The sequence below is a fragment of the Platalea leucorodia genome, assembly GCF_965183815.1.
Source record: "Platalea leucorodia genome assembly, chromosome: 8".
Taxonomy (NCBI): domain Eukaryota; kingdom Metazoa; phylum Chordata; class Aves; order Pelecaniformes; family Threskiornithidae; genus Platalea; species Platalea leucorodia.
The window spans coordinates 14,531,663-14,555,896 of NC_138830.1; the positions used below are offsets into that span (position 1 = coordinate 14,531,663).

A 24,234-nucleotide genomic window follows, 5' to 3' on the forward strand; every position below is an offset into this window, starting at 1 on the left:
GAGTAATGCCAGGAGAATCTGAACATTATTGCACTCAGCTGCCCAGTGACCTTTCAAACATACTCACTTTAATACAAAACAGAGTGGCAAAACGTATCCAGCACTGAACCTGCAAAAAGGCATAGATGGAGTTCAAGGAGTGTCTGGATGATGCTCTTAGTCATACGGTTTAGTTTCAGGTAGTCCTGCGAAGAGCAGGGAGTTGGACTCAAAGACCCTTATGGGTCCCTTCCAACTTGAGATATTCTATGATTCTATGATGGTTTTAAGCAGTTCTAGGCACCAACTATGCACACCTTTAAAAAAATTTTGAGAAATAATCATTAGCAAAATCTATCTTCGCCTTTCCCTCTGCCACATTCACTTGCATTATGCATGGTTGCTTGCATTATGCATGGATTAATAAAATATGACAGATGTCTGCTTACTTCTGGCCTGATCACAAACAGCTTGATCCAGCAAAGCGCACACACTTAGTTTCAAGCACATTTTCAAGTCCCAGTGGACTTTAATGGGATTTGGGCCCTGTCCTGTGACCCTCCAGCCCCAGCCACCACCTCCTGGACACTTTTGGTCCGATTACCCAGCTGCCATCTGCATTCACACAGCAAGCAGATTGGCAAGACACTTAAATAAACCTTCTTTACAGAAACGTTTTCAGAAGCTGCAGCTGAGTGGAGCCCAGTCTAAGCACCAATCACGGCCTCCGGAAAGCAGAGCAATGCGACCTTCAGGCATCTCTGCCCTTCTAAGGCTTTTAAGTAGTCTTTTTTCCCTGTAACCCCAGATTTACCAGAAAATTTAACCAACGGATTGGAGACAGCGAGCTACTGGTGGATGCTTGGCACCAGGACAACAACTTCTCCTGCGTGAAGCCTATACTTGTTTTAGAGCACAGTGCCCACAGAGAGAGTTTGGAGATTGTTCTGTATGGCCCACAACACTGGCCAACAGAAGTTGAGCCGAGGGCACATCTCACGTCAAGAGTGACTGCTGTCATTCAGTGCCTCTTTCAGTCACTGACCTGTCAATTTGTAGCAGACACAAGCCTGTCTCGCAGTCTACTATCGTCCTCCATAAGGAGGCCAAGAAGTGGAAGGGCACAGAGCTCGGATGTCCCTGTCGAGCCCAGAACCAACATAGCTGCCAAAGCAAGGTTGCTCTCCACTGGAACAAGGCAGTCAGGGAAAGTCCAGGAATTTCAATCAAAATTAGAGATATTTCTCACAGTGACGGACAACAGAAAAGACCGATCATTAAAAAACCAGCTCTTTCGACAGCTTTTGAGGACTGGCTTCTCTTCTGGGCAGTGGATGGTTAAACTCCTGCCAGTAGTTTGCTCAGTCTCCTGCAATGAATGACTCTGATGCTCAGTTGTAGTTTTCTGGTTACAGCACCAACATTTCTCCAGGCTAGAGTATTGGAAAACATGGATAAACTGATTTATCACAGCCAGCCAGAAGTGACTGAGGCTTCACATGACATCCTTGAAGGAGCAGAGACTGCAGGCTCTCACAAAACTCTTGGGCTTTTTGTTGTTTCCGTCTGCTCTAATTTGAGTACCCTCCCCAAGGCAGCACAGAGAGCAGCCCCCCGCTGGCTGGAGTTTCTGTCAGTTCTGCAGCAGCTCAGGTGTCCCCCTGAGGAACTGACCGGTTCTTCAGGGTCTCCCAGAAGAAGTGGCAACTGGAACCAGTCAAATCAGCTGCTCCTCCCATTGTGCTACTGGCTACAAGCCCTACAGAAAGAGCAGAGGCAAAAGCTTGTCCCAGTAGTAGGACCACAGCCAGGCCGCTCCAGGAGGCCCACACTGAGAAATGGAAGTGGAGCTTCTGAAGGGCACTTTTTCTTCCTCCCACCTTTCTGATGCCTCAAGGCCAGACCCTCTTGGCTAGGACTCCACTCCCATTTAACAGTGTAGGAGGCAGTAACACGCAGACACATAAATGAGACCTCCTACATTCTTATGCATGCAGCTAGCCCCCCGACTAATTGTCCCAGTCCTTTTGCAACAACACCTGCCAACAGGGAGAAGCCAGCAGGAAGGTAACTAATGGGCAAAAGCAAAATAAATCTTTCTTATCCCCCATAGCAGTGGGCGCAGAACTGAATCCCCCATTGAGACATGGGCTCACAGCACTGACTTGTCTCCTCTTGACGTCAGTAGGGAAGATGACTACATTGCTAGTTTAAAGCAAATCCCCTCTTACTCCAATGTTTGTCAGATTGGCCAAGTCTTGAACCCGTGGGGTTGGGTGCTCTAAAATGCTCGTGTGAAGGACTTTCAAGAACTCCTCAACAGAAAAAGCACTGCAGTCCCCTTGAAACTCGCAGGGGGTAGTGAAGAACTGGTATCTAAACCCACTCATTACTTTGAAATCCCACATAGACACCTATGCATTTCGCAAGTCTGTCCCAGCATATGTGCAAAGGCAAAAGGGGACAGTAGCAGAGGGAGAAAATAGAGCCTTTGATGTTCTCCGATATACAAAGCACACATCACCTCTCTGGGCTGGCAACCTGCTTCATTAGTTTGAGCTGTAGTATGTGGAAAGGAGCAAATACTAGACTGAGATTCAAAACCTCCTGGAGAGTAGGATTCTGCCTCCCTGGAAGACAGACGGCCCAGGCAGAGGATACAACGTTCTCTCAGCCCTACCCAGGAAATTGCTTTCCAGTCCAGTAAAAAGCCAAGCCTCCTCTCCCCACAAAAAACCCCAACACACACACATTTTCCTCATAACGCAGGAAGAACAAGATGGATACTTTTCAAAATGTTTTTTAATTAAAACCAAAAAAAGGAGCACACACCAGAGCTTGACATGGGCTAGTGAAACTGCTGGTCATCAGGACATAGAACTGGCATGAGGAAGGCTGTGTTTCTGCATAACTCAGGAGCACCGGCACAGACACGGGGACTCCCGGGGAAGTACTCTGCCTGCCAGGCTACTGCTGCTTTGTGCTGAGCAGGTCTCTCTCATGTGGTGACGGGAAACTTCAGCCTGGAGCCCAGACTCTTTTTTCCAAACAGACAGACAGAAGTCCCGGAGACTGGGGAAAAGATCATTTCGACGAATCTGCATTTTCCAAGCACTTCTGGAGTGGATTCCCAGTCGGTTCTCCTGCCTCCCCTGGCAGGTTGCACAGATTTAAATGGAGACTCATCTTTGGCAATAGCCACACTGGTAGGACCCAGTTCTGCTTCCGCTGAAGTCAATACATGTCCTTCCCTGGACCATAACCGCAGCTGCACCGGGGCTCACGATCACGAGCCAATTGTGCTGTAAAGTTAAATCCTCATCCACTCCATCTAGCCAGCAACTTCTGAGAGCTTCTTCAGGCTCATGTAAGTGTGCACCAGTAAATTCGGGTAAATGTGAACATCTTGGCTACAGCAATGGGGCAAAGTTTTCAAATATGCCCAAGAGATGGAGGAGCCAAAGTTTCGGTTTAAGACATGACTTGGGCACTAGATCAGGTATTGAAACCTCCCTGCCATCTAATAAAGGAGTTTCCAAAGCTGCTGGTGTGTTGCTCCACCAGCCTGGTTTCTTTACCAGAAAGGCTGGGCTAAAAAAGTGACACGTTTTTCATACACAATTTTTATCTGTTAGAATTTACTAGATATGCACCTCATTTGTCTGTCAAATATTTAAAAAATACTTCGACCTGCTCTAATAATCACATTTTAAAACATGCATCAAGTTTGGATCAGAACAGCTTCTCTGGGATAATCAGTAAGCCCAAATTGCTGATTTAAGGCCTAAATATCAGTCACTGGCCAGCCAGCCACAAAAAGTCACTCTGTCCTTGAACTCTTGGAATTATTTTTGGCTTAGACTAACCCTTGTTACCATACATCTTATCCTACACACAAAAGAAAAGCGTATGTGTTTTTCAAGGCTACTGTTGCACCACAAGTTTACATACAAACACAACTTCTGCAAACATGAGACCAAAGGAAGATCTCGTATGTCCCAGGGTAAGTCAGAAAGTCCACAGGAGTCAAGGGAATGGTAACTGCCATAAAGGATCAGGCCTAATACATGCATTACAGAAGCAAGGTAGCTCCTTTGCTCGAGGTCTGGCTGCTTCACTTTGCACATACCACTGCTTTAGCATTACATCCTTATCTAATGGTAAACCTGTTTCAACACCATGCAATACATATTAATGCAATATGCACTGCAACACACAATACGCATCCAAAGAAATATGCCAATGCAAAAATCTGACTTCTCACACATAGCAGGGCTAACAAGGAAGAGCCTTTTACAAAAGACAATCAAGAAATCACCTGAAACCATGAGACCCGAGGGGCCTCAAGCAATCTGCAATACTGAGACCTAATAACAGATGCTAATTCATGAAAGAAACACAAACAGTGGGACTGAGGTAATGGCAGAGATTTCATTAGTGCAATTAACATTTATAATGGTATGTTCTTTAATAGAATTTAAATAAGGCTTTGAATAATTACACACACTAAAACTAACATTCCATAACCTTATTCCACATGGAAAAGCAGCAGAAACAACCCTCTGGACTGTACATGGTCCAATTATGAATAATTACATTCAATTCAATTCAATTCAAAACAGAAACAACTATTTCTCCCAAAAGCTGCATCATCATCTTTGAAGTCAACTTTCTCCCCTAGTGTGAGAAGTATGAAGAACAGATGAACGGGGCTTCAGCCCAGTAGATTTGGCCTCGTCAAATTACCAGTAGTACTTTCCAACCCAGAGTTTCTCCTCATTTCTTTCGGGCGATGGAAGCTCATGGAAAAAGAATTGGATTTCTGAAGCAATGGAAGGTGAGTTCTCCCTTCCCCAGGCCCAACAACGTACATAATGTATGGAAGCTTGAAAAAAAAATCTACATTACACTGTGGCATGTGTGTTTACGGTGTATGTTCTCCTTTAGAAACTACTCACAGACAATGGGGCTGGGTGGGTGAAAAAAAATCAAAGCAGCATATGAAATAGTAATATACTGTTTCAAAATCTGCACCGTCCTGCAGAACCAGGAATTATAATTTATTCAGATTGCTCTCAACAGATCCAATCTACGCTGGATATGTAAAAAACAAGAGACTAAGTCATCAAGGAAAACCAAACGAAAAAACCTGCACACTGCAAGAGTTTTTAAAAACAAAACAAAAGAAAAAATCCCAAGAAACATTGACAAAAGCTCAGAAAAATTTATCATCAATTCTGAAGTGGGGCCTAGTGACATCATCTGGGTTAATGAAGACGGAGATGGACTTCCCGGGGTTCTCAGTCACTAGTTGTTGCAACTTTTTGGCTAATCGGTCGTCAGGCTGGTTGGTGTCCCCTCCATCTGACTGCGGGGAGGGGATGCTGGTGGTGCTGCCCCGCCGTTGGAGCTCTAGTGTTAGCCGGTTGGCTGCTTTGACATGTTCGATGGCAGTTCGAAGGTGTTCGGCAGGGTCTGAGCGGACTGAGGACAGCTTCCGCGCATGCAGCATGACAGTTTCTTCAGAGAGATGCTCCAGCATGTTGCACTGGGGGATGAAATAGTTAGGGCACATCTTGTTGACCAAGCAGTGCTGGAGATCATCAATGAGACCCAGGAGGAAATGGGCTGCGTAATCCTCCTGGGCCAAGTAGTTGGCTGGTAGCCTGTCGCAAGCCCACAGCATCATGCTCCTCAAGTGATACGGACTAATGGCTTTGGGGCGGGACAGCAATTTGATGATGATAGCTTTGCAGGCCTGATAGGCTTGCATGAGGCTGCTGGAGATGCACTTTTTCAGCTGCACTTCACTTCTGGCAAATGACAGCCTCCATTCATTGTCCTTCTTCCCCTTGTAGGAACACGCAGGCACTAAGTAAAACCCACTTATGACTTCCTCCTCTGTGATCTTCCCATCCCAGAAGTGGTTCTCCATCAGCCAGCTCTGGGCCACAGCTGGCCAACCTTTGAAGGACACCACAGGGACAATATCATACAGCATGCGGCTGCTGCCCACTCCCAAAATGATGGATATGATAGTCCCATTCTTTTCTACCTTCTCCACCTTTGGCATCCCTCGCTGAGGCTTTTTCTGGATCTCGGAGAGAACAATGCTAATGGAGTCATAGAACCAGTCCGCAACTTTTGTCGGAGAGAAGAAATAATTGGTAGCTCCATTGATATGGTCCACGATTGTGCAGCAGTCCTTCCATTTGCTGATAGTTCCTTCATCAAACAGACGCAGGCTCAGCCAGGAGTGGCACAAAGCCGAGTGGCGCATGTCCAGCGTGACTGGTTGGTTGCGGTCATGCAGCTTCAGTGCGGGCACAAGCAGGGTGAAGTCCATGTCATAATCTGTGCCTCGTGCATAAACATTCAGCTCATCGAGATCAATGTCCACCACACCTTCCCGCACACCGCCTGAAAGCAGCAGGTACTCGTTGGCTACAGGCAGCTTCTGGTCAAGTTTCTGAACCATGCCTGCAAAAGACAGAAAGAGAAGTCCTTTCAAGAGAAGGCAAACAGATCTGGGATACAGGATTTAACCAGGATTGAAACCCATCCCAGGCCCAGCAGGAACACAAGCAACCAGAGGTATCCGTCACTGTTCGTGTAACACAAAGGTACATCAGGCCTAGGACTCAGCCAACCTCTAGTCCCACCTGACTCAGGGCAGGGCCTTTCCTGCAGTCCTGGGAATGGGTGAAGTCCATCCTAAATATCGTACTGGGAGCAATGGAAAAAAGCAGAAGCCTCTGGTAAAACACAGAAAAGCTACTTCCATGACTAAATTTAACTTCTTACACACCTTCTAAACCAGTTTTTCACTGTATTGTTGCTCATGGTATCCAACTGGTTCCCCGATACTTCAAAAAGAAAAGAGAATACTAATTGACTCACTGTTCTTATTTTCTCTCTGGTATAAGAAAAAAGTTGGACTGGCATCAGGGGGTTGGTTTGTGCGTGAGTGAATGAATAGCTACAAATGTTAGTTCAAGCACGTCTGGTTTTACAATTTGCTTTACATTTACTAATGAACAGGGCAACATGAATGAAGGCAACACGTCCTCCTCTTATAGGGGAATGGAGACAGGTTAAACTATCAGGCAATTACAGAAGTGTCCTGGTTTCAGCTGGGATAGAGTTAATTTTCGTCTTGGTAGCCGGTATGGGGCTGTGTTTTGGGTTTAGGATGAGAACAATGTCGAGGATACACTGACGTTTTGTTCTTGCTAAGTAGTTGCTAAGTGGCGCTCACAGTGGTAAAGGACTTTTCAACTGCCCCTGCTCTGCCGGGAGCACAAGAAGCTGGGAGGGGGCACAGCCGGGGGGAGGGCTGGCCCAGACTGGCCCAAGGGCTATTCCATACCATATGACATCATGCTCAGTATATAAGCTGGGGGAAGAAGAAGGAAGGGGGGGGACATTGGGCGTGATGGCGTTTGTCCTCCCAAGTAACCGTTACGCGTGATGGAGCCCTGCTTTCCTGGAGGTGGCTGAACACCTGCCTGCCCATGGGAAGTAGTGAATGAATTCCTTGTTCTGTTTTGTTTGCGTGCACGGTTTTTGCTTTGCCTATTTAACTGTTCTAATTTATTTTACTTCAATTATTAAACTGTTCTTATCTCAACCCACGAGTTTTCTCCCTTTTACCCTTCTGATTCTCTCCCCATCCCACTGGTGGGGAGTGAGCGAGCGGCTGCGTGGTGCTTAGTTGCTGGCTGGGGTTAAACCACGACAAGAAGCCAGCTCTGAAATTGGTTCTTCAAGCTATAATGATGGTATCATGCCATAAAATATCTGATCAGCTCCCAAGAGCACAGACATGAAGACAGATTTCTATTTTCATCACCAAAAACAGACACTTCCCTTCACCCTGCACTGCCCGCACCAGTTGCGCAAAGCTAGTTTTTCCCTGTGTATTCTATATATACCACTATACTCTGTTCACAGAACGCGAACAGCAGACTGAGAAGAGACTCCACACAGTAGCTGAGATATTAGCACCTCATTCAATGTTCAAATTAGGCTTAAAATTGAGCTCTGCACTTCAACTGCTCTGTAGTCTGCTTCTGCTATCTGGGCTGTTTCACTCCTGGTGTTCGTCTTGAGGTTAAATGCTCTTGATTCCTTCCCAGCTTCAGTTCAGACAACACACCCAGGCCATCAGGAAACTCAGGCCAGTGACTCTGAATGGAGAAGCTGGATTTCTTATAAGCACTGCAAAAGGGATATATCATTATTTCTTACAAGCACAAATGTATTAGTTTTTGTTGGCATGCATTACTTATTCTGCTTTTTGAAAGGCACTATAGTTTGGTTATATAAAGAGTGGTCAAATGGAGACCTTCCATTACAAGGAAGCCAGTCTTAGAGAGACATCAGTGGGAATAACTAGCCAGAGGCATGACTAGGTGAGCCAGAGAGCTGCCAATCACACTGTCAGACCAGGAACCACAGACAGATACATTAGGAGTGTTTCTTTACCGAAATGCTAACGCAAATGATCAGCACCAGGGTCTGAGCACCCATTCTGGCATAGCCCCAGGTACTGCAGAGCCGTTCCTGAGTTAATGCATCCCCATGGGATCACAGATACTGCCTGAACTGAGTGGCTCTCCCTAGCAGAGTGCAGCAGCAGCAGCACCCCACGGTGCTGAGTGCTGCACTAGCCTGAGTGGCACTGCACTGCTTTCGGAGAGACTCACCTGTCCGTTCCTGCAAGCTAGGACAGGGGCAAGGAAACGCTATCTGCATGCACACAGGTAAGCCACGACGAGAGCAAAATCTAAAGCTATGATGACACTGATTCCTTGGAAGAGCCAAGGAGACTGTAGGAAGAGGCCTGTGTGTGAAGGGGAATGCATCTTGGGACAATATTCAGGGTCACAGTGAAATCCCCCATGTGAAATTCCTTGTTCAATACACTTTACCTGTTTTATTGCTTCCAAGAGCACTGGACCCAATCCATTTTGCTGCACTGAGCTGGGATGATTTTCCTGCCAGGCAGGCAAGGACATAACCCTTTCCATTTCATGCAGCTCCAGAGGCTGCAAGAGGATGAAATACTGGAGGATTGCTAAGAAACTCTTCCTGCTAAGTCCTGAGCTAAGCCCATTCTGAGATCTTGCCACATGCTGCCCCATTCATCCTTAAAGGGTAACAATAACCAAGAAAAGCTTCTGTCAACCTCAAAAACATTTTCTGAGGCTTAGATACAGAGTCAGCTACATTACCCTGATCTATGGAGTAGCAAAGCTTTGCACAGGCTTCTCTGTCCCTGAGGTCAAGTGAGCAGCAGTCACTAGTTCGTTGCACCCAGAAGGGGATTTCTAATGGGTACCTAAATTGACATGATTTCTGGAGACAGTACTGACACACTGCTTCCAAATCCTGTCCTTGAACCAGCGCAAGCAGTCTTGGTGCTTTACACCCCAGTTGTAAGTTGAGTCTAAGACCCATGGAATAGAGTTTGGGTCAATCACATCATAGGGACTGGAAGAAGTTGTTTTTTTCTGAGCATGTAAGTCAGTACTGACCCTTAGTGTGGGGCACCAGAGCTATTCAGGATATGTAAGGTCCTGTTGACACATCCTGCCTCCACACTGACCCAAAATTTTCTGCTCAGGACTGTGATCTGCAGCATCTGCCATGCAGATCTGCAGATGTTCCTGAGAGAGGCAGATAGAATGTAACTAGCCTACAGAAGAAACTGTTCAAACATATACAATTCAATAGAGGATGTATTTTTCTAAATATTTTTAAACTTGAAGGATGAAAAAATGTCCTGTGAAGTTCTGCAGTGTGCCCTTTGCACCACAACTTCTATCCTATGGTACAGCCAGAGCCTTTGACTGAAAAATCATATGATTTTTCTAAAAGGGAGAGATTCTGTACTACGGAATCTACCATGGGATGAGTTGCTCTCCTTGGCCTGAAGAGATCCTCTGTCCTTATGTGGGAGCAATAGAGTTGACAGTCTGACCCCATCCAATCAACAGCAAGTGGGACTCAAACCCTGCTTTCTAAATGCCCCATGCTCATCTGCCTGGAAAATAACAGTGAACATGTATGATCAACCTCCAAAGCCAGATTAGAGCAGGAGCCACTCCTGCAATGTTAGTTCTATGCCATCTTAGAGCACTCCTGCCTTCACTAACACAAAGCAAAGCTTGCACTGGACAAAGCCTGCACAGCCTGCTCTACTGCCAGAGGGGTTACAAAATGCCAGCTAGCAAAGAGGAGGCTTCTGTGTGGAAGACATTTCAGGAAGAACCATCCTGTAGAGTCAGAAGCACGGCTCTCCAAGCACTGTCATGCAGGCACTCCCACAGAAGAGACACTTCCCTACAGCAGAGAAAGGAAAAGAGAGCACCGATTTCAAGCATCCTTGCAACAGGAAATGCTTTCTGCCCACGAAACACTCTTTACACTTCCACTAGAAAGAAAATGCTTTGTGTGCTCACCATTAAGCCTAGTTTGCAAGGCTGAAGACTTCTGAAAGGGAAAGGTGCCATACACTGCCTATAAGTCACTTGGTTTTCCCCCTGCAGAACTCTAGACCTACCAGCAGAGGAGGAATATAAAAAAAATAATCAGGCAATGGCTACAGGAGATGACCCAATATATCATCAATATCTCTCTACCCAGCTGGCTGCAGAGTTTAAATCCAAACACTTGAGCTCTGCCTGGCAGAGAATTTCCCCTCCAAGGCCTGGACCAGCAACATCTGCAGCTCTGCCACAGAGCTAGAGAAGGAATTTTTGCTAACAGATCATAGCAGCATTGCTGATCCGATTTAAGCTGTGGAGCAGGGGGTTGAGATGAGGTCCCCTTGAGGAAAATATATTTAGAATAGGCATAGAGTGTTCTATAAATAGTTGAGATGGCCAAATTCAGGATTCACTAAGGCTTTAGGGGTTTGCAATGTGTTCAAACTGCCCCCCTTATTCATAAATCTATTTGAAACATGCAGGGATTTCAAGGCATCTCATTAGCCAACATTGTATGGCCTACACTACCCTGGCGCAAAGCTTTCATCCCAAGTTTCAACAGCCCAAACACAAGCTGAGAGAACCACGTCTACGTACAACAGGAGCAGGCACTCCAGCTCAGCAAGCATGTAAGTGCAAACGCAAAGAAGAAAAATATCAAGATAGGTACTTGACCCAAGTACTTAAGATAATAGCACCAGTGGGCCATTTGAGTTCTCTTCTTTCCATCTCAGTACCAGGACCACCTGGGAGGAGGAGGGCATAGGGGTTAGAGATAACCTTGTGAAATTTGTAGAAGCCCTGTGGAGTTGTCTGTAAAGACCAAACCCAGAACTTGTAGGGTCAAACACAAAAATATTTATTTTAGCTGAAGGACCAGCTTTCATGGCATCACAGTAGGTTCACTGATATTTAAGAAGTCTCTTGCTGCTACCAGGCAAAACGCATAATTTGCAGTCATATCTTGTGTGACATGTTCTTTTGAAAAGGTTGTTTGGCAAAACTGGTATTTTGCTAAGTAAGAAATTGGTGTTCAGTTACCACTTCAGTCTAAAGCACCTTAAAGAAGTTCTGTTTTCCTAGCTGTGTAACTAGTTTAAGACCTTCCCAAGCTATAAAACTTGACACCGTAACAGGTAAGTACGCTTACAACATAAGAAAAGCAGGGAATGTGAGAATTAGGAGCAGCACTTGTAGGCCAAGCTTGCTGGTTAGTTCACTAAACAGTCAGTTCAGAGTAACGCAGGTGAGCAAATGAGTTCTACAGACAGAATTTTATTCCGTTGTTGTTCCCTCAGTGGCAGGAAAGTAAGATTTATTTCTATGCCAAGCACTGTGATACAAGGAGAATAAAGACAGAGAAAAGAGATTTTATTTTTACATAACACCTACATTCCGGATACATCCTTGAATGAACTGAGACTCTGATGCACATGACACAGAGATTATTCTTCCCATTAAAAAAAAAAAAAAAGGCAATGCAAAGATGCTCTCCATCCATTACAGAACTTCAGATGAACTGATTTCACGACCATTGCAGTGTGTGCTGGGATCTGCTGGTATTGCATGACCAGCTTTGTGTAAATAAGGAGGAACCTACAGACTTGTCTTTGAAGAAACTGACCACAAGAAAAAAATTACACAAAAACTTATTTCTAACATATGCATTTCCTAATTTGGGGTTCCTTCTTGAAGCCTTCCTTCCTGATGCCTTAGATACACAACCATTGCCACCAAAATAAAATGTGAGCAAAGAAAGATGCCATTCTGTTAGTCTAACCTGGTCTCATCAAACTGAATGTGGTGATGTTCAGGGCAGTCACTGAATTAAGGGACACTTCTGCTGCATGGGAACTAGAGAGAGGTCAAAAGAGCAGTGGGGTGCTCAGAAAGGCTCCACAAAGGAGGACTTGCAGAACCTTGCATGCAGAAGCATATCACAGGAGTTCTTCTGGGAGCCAAGCCAGACCCAGGCACTAGCTCTGCACTGCTCCTCTTTTCCAACCTAGACCCCAGCGTCTGCAGTAGCAAACGCCTTGCTCACGTTCCACACCAGCCTGCTGGGGAGGAGACAGTCCACACAGTGCACAGCCTTGATTTTCTTCCTTGACCCTTGCATCACTCACTCCTCCCGCACAGCCTGCAAGGCTCCCTGTAGCTGGGACTATGAGTTACTGTAACACCCCTGTCCTTGCAGACTTTCTGTGCCAGGAAGGGTTTCCAAGCTGACTCAGAAAGCTAATGTAGTCCTGCACAGATCATCTTCAACTTCTTAAGATCAAAATGTATTCTACATATCACCAGCACAGGAGACAAGCAAGAGGCTACTAAACCATAAAGATACCATGGCCAGGCTGCTGAGGACCTTTAGGGCCATGGTGATCCCCAGAGACGTGTAAATGATGCACACAAGCTTATCTGTGGGGTATACAGCCAAGAGCTTGCCCCTTCTCTCCAGAAGGAAAAGACCCCAGGTTAATGGTAAGGGGCTGGCTGCAGCCTGCAGGCAGCTGTGCAGTGCAATTCAGCAAGTGATGTTAGCTGCTCCTCCTCATTACAGAGCTTCTCCGCTCACCTCTTGACTTTGCCATCTAATCTGATTTCAGAAGCAGCACGAGCCTGTGTAACATCAGCTGTTAAAAATAGCTGCAGCACAGAATAAACATGCCTGGTACCTGCCCTTCAGCCCCACGATGGGTTTCAGAAGATGCCAGAGTACCCTCTCCAACCCTGCCCAGAGACCCAAAGCACTGTGTGTTCAGCCTAGGGACACAGTGCTGTCTGTGAATGATCAGAAGAACTGGGACACTTGGACACTTTACACACTTCAACACATGCACATGGACAGAAGGGAGAGAAAGGAGAACTGGACAAAATTAGAAGTGTCCTTCTCCCTGCTCCTCTCTTCCTCATACTCCAGGAGAAAGCGTACAGAATTAAAATTGAGATTTTCTCTAGAGAAATCCAACACCTGAGCTGGCATTCTCATTGATGTCTTCTTCCCCCTGTTCCCTTCTTACTTTGCAGGTAACTTAATCTCCACTAAACAAGAAATTTGGACACTCATTTCCTCAATCAATAGCAATGATGTGGTGTTCTGGCACTGATCATTGGCTGACCTTGCATTTAAAGTGTGCCCTCCCAAAGCATTAGCTTGTGCTCTAGCACAAGTCTCCTGTTACTTGCAGCCAGTCTTGCACAGACCTGGCTATTGTCTTAAGCAACATTTTTTAGTAATCATATTGAAAGAAAGTGAGCATCATGCTGCTGCTATCGCATCCCCAGCACCTGAGAAGAAACATAGGTACATACCTCTCATACAAGAAATCAGAAAGTCCCCACTGACATCAATAGGGCTGTATGTTTAAATTCCTCCATAGACCCATCCAAGGCCCTGGGGCAAGTCAACTCCCACGCAGGGAAGCTCTCCAGAGGGGTTCCAGGAAGCAATCACGTCTCTGAGGAGACCAGAAATGCTGGGAATTGTGTTTGATTCAACAGATCTCATTTGCCCTCATTGGTTCAGCACTTTTAGCAAGCAGCAGCACAGAGCCCTCGTAGGGAAGCTTGCCCTGTGGCACTGCATGCCCCAGCTCCAGGCATGTTTTCTGGGATATGCAGAAATGTGTCACTGGGAAACTAACCACACTTTGCGGAGGTGCAGAGCCTGAGCCCAGGATCTAACACAAACCTGCAAACCTGGTGAGCCCACCCAGGTTTGCAGGGAGCTGATATACCTGCTGTCAAAGGCAGGGGTAGTGCCCGTTCACCCCAGCAGGGTGGCCAAAAAACACTATTGCTGGCTGTATGCCCTCATGCCCCCTGGCAGCCTAGGGAGATGACATATAGAAGAGATCTTCCCTGTATAGGTGATGTCTTCTATAGGCAAGGCTAGGGATCACCCACATATACCACCACCTCCCTCATTTCTACTGCTTAATCCTTTCACAGGACCCAGCATAGCCAGGACTCTTGAGTTTCCCTCCCGGTTCTACCCAGTTTGATGCATAACCTCGGGCATACCTTTTTTTCTTCTGTATAAAATCATTACCCTCCTGTCAGCCCCAAAAGCTAAGGAAGTTTGACCTCCTGGATGCTCAGAAAGTGCTTGGAATTACTCAGATGGCACTAACCAGACACCAGATGTTATTAGCAGAGAACCAATTTGTAAGCTCACGATAAATCTCAGGATCCTCTGATTTGGCCAGGCAATTCTTACTCGAGTGCTAAAAGAAATACATGAAACCCCAGGCTAGACAAAAAACAAAAAGCTTTTGTCATTTTTCGTAAAGACACTAGGCAGGCACTGTGTGGTTCCTTGACAATCCTGCTGCAAACAGCAGATCCTGCAGAAGAGGAATGTTGTTCAAAGAAAAGATCCCTGCAGAGTCTCCCAGCTATGCCCAAGTGACATGTGTTGAATTTCAGGGGCTTCTTTAAGACAGGATGGGAGGTCGGCTCTGATGCAGCTGGGCTGCACGGGTTCTTGTTTCCCTTGGTAATTGCAAATCTATTTATGAGCAGCACAAGTTTTTGTTACGCAGAAGAACTGGAAGAGTCAGCTCTTTAGGAGAGTCCTTAGTTACAAGGCACATTTTGAGAGGACTGTTGGCGGAAGCAGGCAGGGGCTGGTAGGGGAGTGGGGAGACTGAACCGTGTGATACCAGTTTAGTCAGATATGGGAGGCGAGCGAAGGAAGCTGCTCTTTGCAGACTGATAGACCAGTGTCCTACTGATTCTGCTCCTTTTAGAAATCTTGTGATACGGTGATAGAACACTCTGCAGGGACCCAGCGCCCCCTCGTAAGAGAAATCAGCTTCTTTCTCCAAAGTCATCTTTAAAAACAATCTTAAAAGTAGTGTCCCAGTTTTTTCGCAGTTCCCATGTGCCCTGGTGGAAGGCACCCAGCTAGCTGAAATCCTGTATGCCAATGCAGAGGAGTATTTCATGATGCAAGGGGAAAACAAGAAAAAAAAAGAAAGAAAAAGCCCAGATTCAAAGGGTGTGCCTGTACAGCAAAGGGCAGTGCTGTCACAAACACCCAAACCCACCCTGGCACCAAAGCCAGCAGTGGTGTTACTGCGGTGACCTGCTTGGCTAAAATACTCAGGTCTCAGAGACCACAATATTGGGTCTAGACTGCTTCCAGAGCTGGAACTGGCACTTGCAGAGGGAGGCCCTACATCGCTGTGCAACTCTGGTTTGGATAATGAAGAGTTCAAGAGTCACCCTCCAAATTGATGTCAGGTTTCCAGCCTGCCAGTCTGCTTATCTAATGGACTTACTCCAGAGTCATATTAGTCAAACTAAGATAAGAGTGTCTGAAAGCTGAAAGCCTACAAAGAATATGAAGTGCAAGTCAAGGAGGTGCTTTAGGGTCTGAAGAATATGTGTGATGAGGTCTGAGAGCAGCTGACAAGCAGAACAGAAGGAAGAAGGGGCAGAAAGTGTGCTTATAAGAACAGCTTGCTGCTACACCCTGCTTAACACTGTACACGGTGTCCATACGGTGTCCATATTTTTAAGCGTGCATAACACATAAAATTCCCTTTGGAAATGGCACAAGATGCCATTTATCCTGGAACTGCAATCCCAGAGATAAAATCTGCCAGGGGACAGATTGCTTTACCAGTTCCACCCTCTGGGACTGAGAGCACACATTTGGCAAGGGCTACATGGGGTCTAGAGTTCTGCTCACACCCTTACGGAGCACTGCTAAGTATTCAGCAAGATGTTACACTGAGGGAGACTTACCAGGACTCCTCTCTTGGATCTGCTTACAAGGTAACAACAGCGGGCACAAACCAGGTCGAGCTTCTTGAGTGCAAACATGCAGCTGCTTGCTGGAGAGGCTGTTCTGCCCTTGTTTTCCTAGTCCCTTCACTGTTACTGTGCTCTTTACAAGAGCATAACAACCTCAGTGCGGTATATAACACATCCATCTATCCGAGCATCCTGTCTCAGGCAACTGCTGCTGACTGCTTGCAGGGGAAGAGCGTAAGAGCAAGGAAAGTACAGCATAATAACTTTCCCTCTGCAACCTCCAAGCAGTCTCTGGCTTTGGGATTTCCCAAACCAGAGGCAGTATTTGCAGTTTTGTCTTTAACAGCACTGGTGGACTTACGTGCTGGGAATGTCTCTCATTGCTTTCTACATCGTTTATATTTTTGGTATAGTCAGTGCCTTGCAGCACCATGTTTCACAAAGTACATGTTGTGTCAAAAAGTATTTCCTTTTGCTGGCTTGCTAGGAAATGAAGAAACTCACCTAACCATGACACCTTCCACAGATCACTCAAGATTTTATATGGCTTAGTCAGCCATCTTCAATGGTGAAAAGAACAACTTACTGAAACTTTGTATACCCAATCGTCCTTCTCAGCACTTGTGTGGGCCCTAGTATTGCTACACCCTAGGTGAAATGAGGTGGTCAACACTGCATGTCACATGAAAAGGTGACTTCTGCGTGGATGTCTTCACGGTCCTCTTAGAAATACCTCAGTAGCCCTGCTTGCTAAATTAGCCCCACTCTGCTGCTGGTTTGCTCAATGTAATGAAGCCTTCCTCTTAAACTTAATTTCACCTTTCAGTACATTCTCCCTGAAGAAGCCAACACCAATCCCACCACTTTACAAAGGGTGTTGATGACACTGGAAAAGAACGGTGGAAATAGGACAGGGGAAGGTTTTGGAGGCTGCACAGGAGAAAAAAGTCCCCAGTCTCCCTCAAGTTCTCATCCCAATCTGACTAGTCAGCCCCAGGTGCCTCTCGCAGAAGACACGTGGCAGCTCTCCAGCGATGGGCAAAGCTGTTCCCTTCCAGACCTGGGAACACATTCTCCCTCCTCTTGCTGCAAGTCAGCCAGAAGGGCACATGTACATGTTGGGCAGAACTTGACTCCAAGGTTGCAAAAGCACTTTGGGCTCCTCTGGGATGGTTTTCTGTTCTTAGTTACTGTCTAGTATCTGTTTGCCTGTCCTGAAAGGGCTAAGTTACTACACCACTTTATGTTCAGGTGCCAGCCAGGGGTCTATGCCCAGAGGAATGCCACCACACCCTCACATCCTGTAAACAACACAAGAACCTCCATCATAAATGCACTTTGAGTTGTTCTGCCAAGCCTCCTGCTTATAGTTATCGAACATGCTGGAAATTCTCTCCCCAGCTGCTTAACCACCAGCTTGTTTTCTGTTTCTGTAGCAGAGCTGTTTTCTACAAAGACAAGTCACAGCCAGAGCAAATCACAGCACTATTCCTTATGAAGTGGGCCTGAACCAACACTGCCCATCCTCAGTGCCGGCCTGTAATAACAGCTCTACCTCGCTGCAGAGCAGCAGGAGTTTTGTCCTTGACTCAAAAATTCTCTACTAAATCATCCAGCAAAGCTAAAACTTACATGTGGAGTATGCATGGCAACAAACAGCCATCAGCTGTAATTCAATCTAATGTTCTTGATTTTCCCTTAAAATCCATCAAACTTGGCTCCTGGGGTCAATGACATGATTAGAATGGGATCCCCTTCAACCACTTTCATTCTCTTCATCTACCAATGACTAAATCTATTGAGCTTTATAGCATGGGACAGCTCAGAAAAAGGGCGAATGAAGGATGATTCCAGGAAAGCAGCCAAGCCCCAAAAGAGTGCTGGACACAGAGGGAATCCATTGTCTGAGTGCAGAAGGAAAGCAGGTGTCTTCAGAAGCCTTTCTGAGACATCTGGTGGAGAAGACATGAAGCGAATCCTCTCTCCAGCCCCCAGAATTCACTGTACTCCATCCACACAGCCCTGGCCTGGCCCCTTTGACAGATCCTATATCCAAACACTGGGGGAAGCCAAGACAGATAGGCCAAATACAGCTGAGACACCCAATGCCAGAATGACAATATAATTTTTCTCTGTCCTTGCAGATAAGCATGGATTGGACAAGCAAGATGAGGCAGGGAATGCAGATCCTTGGTCAGAAAGTGCTGAAATCAAAAAGGCTTAAATAATACAACGGTGTATGAGATCATGAAGCTAAGAGCAAGCTTTCCTGCAGTACTAACTGATTTCCCACCCACCACTGAGAACATTGCCAAAACCACGTGGAGCCAGATCAAGTCACCTATCTGAAATGTATCTGTTAAGGCCCCATGTACAGCATCAGCTGTATGAAAAGTGCTGGTTGGCTTTGACATTCATGCGGAATTCCCCTTCGTCCCCATTGCCAGGGGAAGAAGTTATAGGCCAGATTTTCCGCTAGCAGAAAACAGAGCAGCTCCCCTAAAGTGAGTGGGAACATTTGGCAGAAATTTCAAAGGCATTCCTCCTCCCTTTCCATGAGAGACAGATGGAGGAAAACCTAAGCCCTCCAAACTTGCCTGCCCATGTCCCATTCCTCCTACCCTCCTGCCCCAGCTTCATCTTGCAGAGGTCATATTTGGCAGCACAGAAAAGCCAGCAAAAGCTTCTAACAGAGACTGTCAGTCCCTAAATTCTCAGATAATATAGTCATTTATGGGCAGCTGAGCACTGTCATCTGTTAAAGAGCGTAGCAGGAAGTACTGTGCGGATTCGATCTCCATCGAGCGCCAAGCCCACGGCCCCAGCAGCTGTCAAGGATCTCTTATCCCTGCGGCACATGCAGCGGCCAGGAAGCACAGGAGCTGGAACAATTAGAGTAAAAGAGAAAGGGAACAGCAACCACTGCTACAGCAGAGTAGAACCTGCTCCACCTTGCGTGAAGGCACACAGTAAAATGCCACTGTCACTCTGGCACAGGGCTCCAAAGGTGAAATGCACTGTGATCTTAAGAAAGCAACAGTAAGATGTCACGTAGCCAGGTGGCCCTGCAAGATCCAGGTATTGCAATTGCCCTCCTTCCCGTGTAAGGCATGAATTGGCTGGTGGGAAGGAGGAGCTTCTGGAGCTCTGAGGCCGGGGCTGGCAGTGCTCACAGCTAGCTGATGCCCTGTAAGTATTTGCAGTGAGATGAGGGCTGTATTTTTGAAGCAGTTCTCTATTACCAGTAACAGGGCTTGAAATGCTAGTAACAGTTCAGGCATGGAGCACTCATGGCCCTTTGCACAGGACTCTTATCCCATTTTGCCTGCTCTGCTCACTCAGGAGAAATTCCAGGAGACCAGCTTCCCATCTGTCGCAAAGCCTTTTTGTGATTGCCTGGCACGATACAGCGCCTCACACACACATTTATTTAGAGCAGGCCTGGTGATCTCTCAGCTCATCAGGGTGATAGTTACATTGTGAGGCGGAAAGAAGAGAAAGCAAAATCGTTGCTGATCAAATATAAAATTCACAAAGTATGTTCCAGGAAGCCATTCTCTCCCGAAGTCCTTTTTCATCTACAATCCTAGTGGTATATGGACATAAGCAAGATTTGGGCCCAGAGAACTGTCAGAAACTTATGCAAAAGACCTCACAGAGTAGGATCTCAAAGTCGTCTTGTAATGGAAAGCTGATGACAATCAAAGCTCATTCTTCAAGTCTCATCTCCTATCAGGGCTGCTTCACCCTGGTGACTCTGAAAAGCTCAGGGGAGCAGGATCCCACTCACCAATCCCCCCAGGTTTTAGGAGGCAGTGTCCCCAACCCAAACATCCAAGAAATAAGAGACAGGCCATGAAATTATAGCAATATCTTCAAGTTTCATTTTCTCCAGGCATTTTTGCAAGGACAGAGGAAAGGCAGCTACCGTTGAAAATTCAAACCCAAGAACATAGTATGTTCAGATAGTTCACTTAGCTTTCCCCTGAAAATGTGAGAACTAGAAATGCTCTGTTTACACTCTGCTTTATTTAATAGAGAACCTCACATCACTCCAGTAATAAGCCTTAAGGAAAACCATAGTATACTGGTAGATTTTGTCCTAGCAGGTCTGTTCTGTTTAAAGCTTCTCTCAGAACTTAAACTACCTTCTTTATTGTCTTACACAGTGCATAATCTTGAATTTTAATCCTACAAATTCCCTAATATATCTGTAGCAATAATTAAAAATGCTAAAAAGCTTTGTTCACAAGTGCTGATAAAGAAGTTAGGCTTAGAAGAGGCAGGTACATGGAGAATACAGACCCCTCAAATGAATTCAGTAATTAGAAATCTCACCTATATTTTATAGATGTTGCTTTGAAAACACTTTGTAAAATCTCCCGGTGGATGCTGAGCTCCTGCAGGGCTCGCTATCCCTTGCATGAAAACACTTGCCAGCACAACAGGAATGGATATTGCTTGAATACAGTCCTGCTACACAGAAAGCAATGGCTAACACTGTCCTCACTAGTTTCCCACTGACAGCTGGCCCCCCTCCCTGTGATTAATGGACAAACAAAGAAGATTACAGACCTCCTAAATTTGCTAACACAGTTTATAGAATTAATTGCACAGGGTAGAAGCGGGAATATGAGTGTGTGAGCTGGCCCTTTAACAGGGATGTTCATCCCTGAAGTCAGACAAAGCTGATGTGCAGCTCATGCCCAGAAGACATCTGAGCACAATCGTACGTATTTGTTCCCGGCTGCACTTGGGGAAGGGGCTGGCAGAGGCAGATACAGAGAAATACTGATTTGTAGCTGAAGCCAATCAGCCACAAAACACAAGTCATATACTGAGCTGCACTGCCTTTCTGGCTGGGGTTGTTCTGCTTGTGCCCATGTAGACCTACCTTGTATGACTGGCTGGACCCAGATCTGAGGCCCCAGTGAGCTTTCCTACCCAAATACATACTGCTCTGCTCTCCCTGGCTCACAAAACAACCCAACAGAAGGAGTGCTGCCATCAGGCAAAAAGACCACTCAGATTTCCTTCCCCGCCAGGGATGGATGGTGTCATGTTGAATGGGGTTTGGGGCACCTCCAAGCTAAGCTCAGACATCAGCCAGCCCTTATCCACAGGCATAGCCCAGAGGAGGGCAAAAGTATGCCGATTCTCAAAGAGGCAACATTTGCTTGTGCTCAGACATGTATGTCATTGGCATTCTCTGCCTATAGATGGGGGCACCACTAGGAGGACCCTGTAAAGTAGAACTGGTTGCTAAACCACAACTCCCTGCCCCAAATTATATTCTGAGTACTCAGAAATTAAGCAAGAAATATTCCACAGAACTTTGGGGTTGAGGAAGAAGTACCATTTTACCCCTTCCCAGAAAGACGGTTTATGAAATCATGATGCTACTAAAACATCTCTTTGCTTTCCTGAGCTTAGGACATTCTACTTTGCTGCTGATGCTTTACATCATAATATTGAGCTTCAAATCTTATTTCAAACTTTACTGCCAGTTATCCAGGCACCTTAAGAAGAAGAGATGAAACATTCCCCCTTGCTAAGGGCATGTTCGTTGTCCTTCCGTGTCTGAGATCCCCACAGAAGTTGTGAGAAACTCCAGCAAAACTGGTACGTGCAATCATCTCTTCTGTCAGCAGATGGCACGAATGCATCAGTGTGGCTGGGCTGCAGCGCTCAGCAGGCCTATGGGATTTGTGAGCGGAGAGAAAAAGGACCGTTCAAAACAAAAGGCGATAGTTTTCACACTGCGGTACGGGCAAGGGAAGAAGCCACATGCAGGCATACAAACATCTTTCCCCGCCACCTGCTAGGGTTTATAGTGAAGAGGAAGCCAGCTCTGACACAATTATTTCTATGAGAGGAAAGAGACCTCCAGTACCAGGCTATCTTCCACCAAACCAGATTTGGTACATAATTTTCATCTAGTGTATATCAGAAGTCCTCTGATAGTATACAGCGTATGGGGTGGGAGTAAGATGCAGGTTTGAGAGGGGATAGACACCAAACCTGTCTACAAATCCTGTTTAATGCCAGATTTCCAGCTTGTGACGACTGAAGGGAAAGGGCAGCATTTTGCCCAAGCCATCTGTACAGGGCTCCTTTTGTGTCATTTCTCCTTGAGTATTTATGCCACTTCACACAGCAGCATAACTGAGCAGGCAGGGTGCACCATGGCTTCAAAGCAGAACAATTGCTGTTTATAGAAGCACTGTTAAGAATTTATTGCTAATGCATTTTAATAAGTTACGAAAAGAGCAGTGCTCTGAATGGATTATTGCAGGTAAATTTAGTTCAAAATTTAGATTTTCTATTTCTTCATTGAAAAGCAAGCAAACTCACAGCAAGCATGCACCTGCACACAGGCAGAGGAGCCGTTCCTATGTTCAATGGAAGCAGGTACTTCGGTTTAAGGACAGAGCCCTCCGCTGATTTGGACTAAAGGGGAAGGTGAAATCAACGCCTAACTAATCAGTTTCCCTTATTTATTTTCATCCTCAGAACAGAGTGAATACAACAAAAGTAATCGAGAAGCATTCAAAATTAAATGCAAAGGTGGTCATCTAGGAATGCACGTACATCTATGCTATATATCTGAAGAGCAAGACTGGGATTTTGGAGCTGTTTCAGGGCAATAAATGGAGTCTACCCAGAGATGGGGGAGGGGAAGAATGCTTTAAGAAAAATAAAAAACAACCAGTGTTCTTGTAAAGTGGTATTTGCATGTTTTAATCCAGTGTATAAAATTTCTGAACTAAATAAATTTAAAATGGACCTAAATAGCTGAGACATTTGGATGCCCAAACTAGCTTCTTACTCAAAGAAATTTTATTCCTATTTTGTCAGTGTGATTCCTCAGAGATTCAAGATAGACACTCTGCTGTGAGCAATGTGCTGTAGAATAGGTAGGAGGTTACAGCACGACTCCACCGGTAGTACTGAGATCCATCAAACTGTCCGTGTGTCAGGTGAGTTACGGGCAAGCGAAGCAACGAGTCCAGAGTGGTTAGTGGGTGCACTTAATGCAGCCTTAGATGTGTGTGCTCTAACACAGGCAGTTGTGAACATCTGGCAATGCATTATATATCTGGGATGGGGGAGCGTCAAGGGAACAAAACCAAGTATCCTTCCAGTTTACAGAAATAGCAAACTAGCTACCGCAAGCAATGTGTTAGTGATGCTGCCACCGCACGCACTATAGCACCGTGCCAAGCAACAGCAATCAGCTCTCAGGGGATGCTGGGTATCTCCTACAAACACTTCTGAAGCTGCATTTAAATAGCTATTGTCACACCCACACCTTAGCTGTAAGACAGCAGAAACCTTAATGGATGACACAAATACATATTTCTCATTAGCAGATGTACCCCAGAATACCCCCCACCCTGGAAACACTGCGCAGAGCCTCTTATGGGTGATACTGCTGGGATACCTCTCTTGCTAGCTCAACACAAATATAGCCAGAAGCAACCCAACAGCAAGTCCATTTCAAGCTCCAGAACTGGTTTCCAGGTATTGGAACAAAACCCCTGGACAGGACTGCATATGGCATAGGTTCACTGGTGCTCCAGGGCAGGATGCAGGGTGTCCTGTCATGTTCTTGTTCCCCCCCAACCCATCCTCAGTCAGGAGTCTGGAAAACAGGGAGATGGATGGATAACTCTGAATCTCCACATCCATCTTCCCATTCCACCCCAGTTAAAAGGAGAGGGGTGGTGCACAGGGCACGTCTGCCCAGCCCCAGCAGTCAGACAGTGTGAGGGGCAGATCACTTGTTGCAAGGGGGCTGGGTGGAGGGGTAGTTTACAGACCACAGGAGGAAATACTCTCCTTTGGGGAAGTCAGGGTAGCAGGGACGATAAAGGTCCTGAGGACAGGCACACAACTGCAAAATAGCAGGGGAACCAGAAGAAGTGAATGAAGTGGCAAAGAGCCCTCACATGGCCACAAAGCTTGCAGATTCCCCAAGGAATAATTTTTGACTCCA

The 24,234-nt window shown here is 46.0% G+C and overlaps 1 protein-coding gene across 1 annotated transcript in view; it reads right to left on the bottom strand.

Moving 5' to 3' along the window:
- Nucleotides 1-5,100: 5,100 nt before the first annotated feature.
- MB21D2 (Mab-21 domain containing 2) overlaps nucleotides 5,101-24,234 on the bottom strand; it is a gene marked incomplete at its 5' end in the record, with an annotated part of 60,515 nt that continues 41,381 nt past the window's right edge. The window contains one exon of the mRNA XM_082319564.1: nucleotides 5,101-6,459. Coding sequence (XP_082175690.1) covers nucleotides 5,195-6,459 — 1,265 coding nt within the window. The 3' untranslated portion in view covers nucleotides 5,101-5,194. The remainder of the gene's footprint in view (nucleotides 6,460-24,234) is intronic.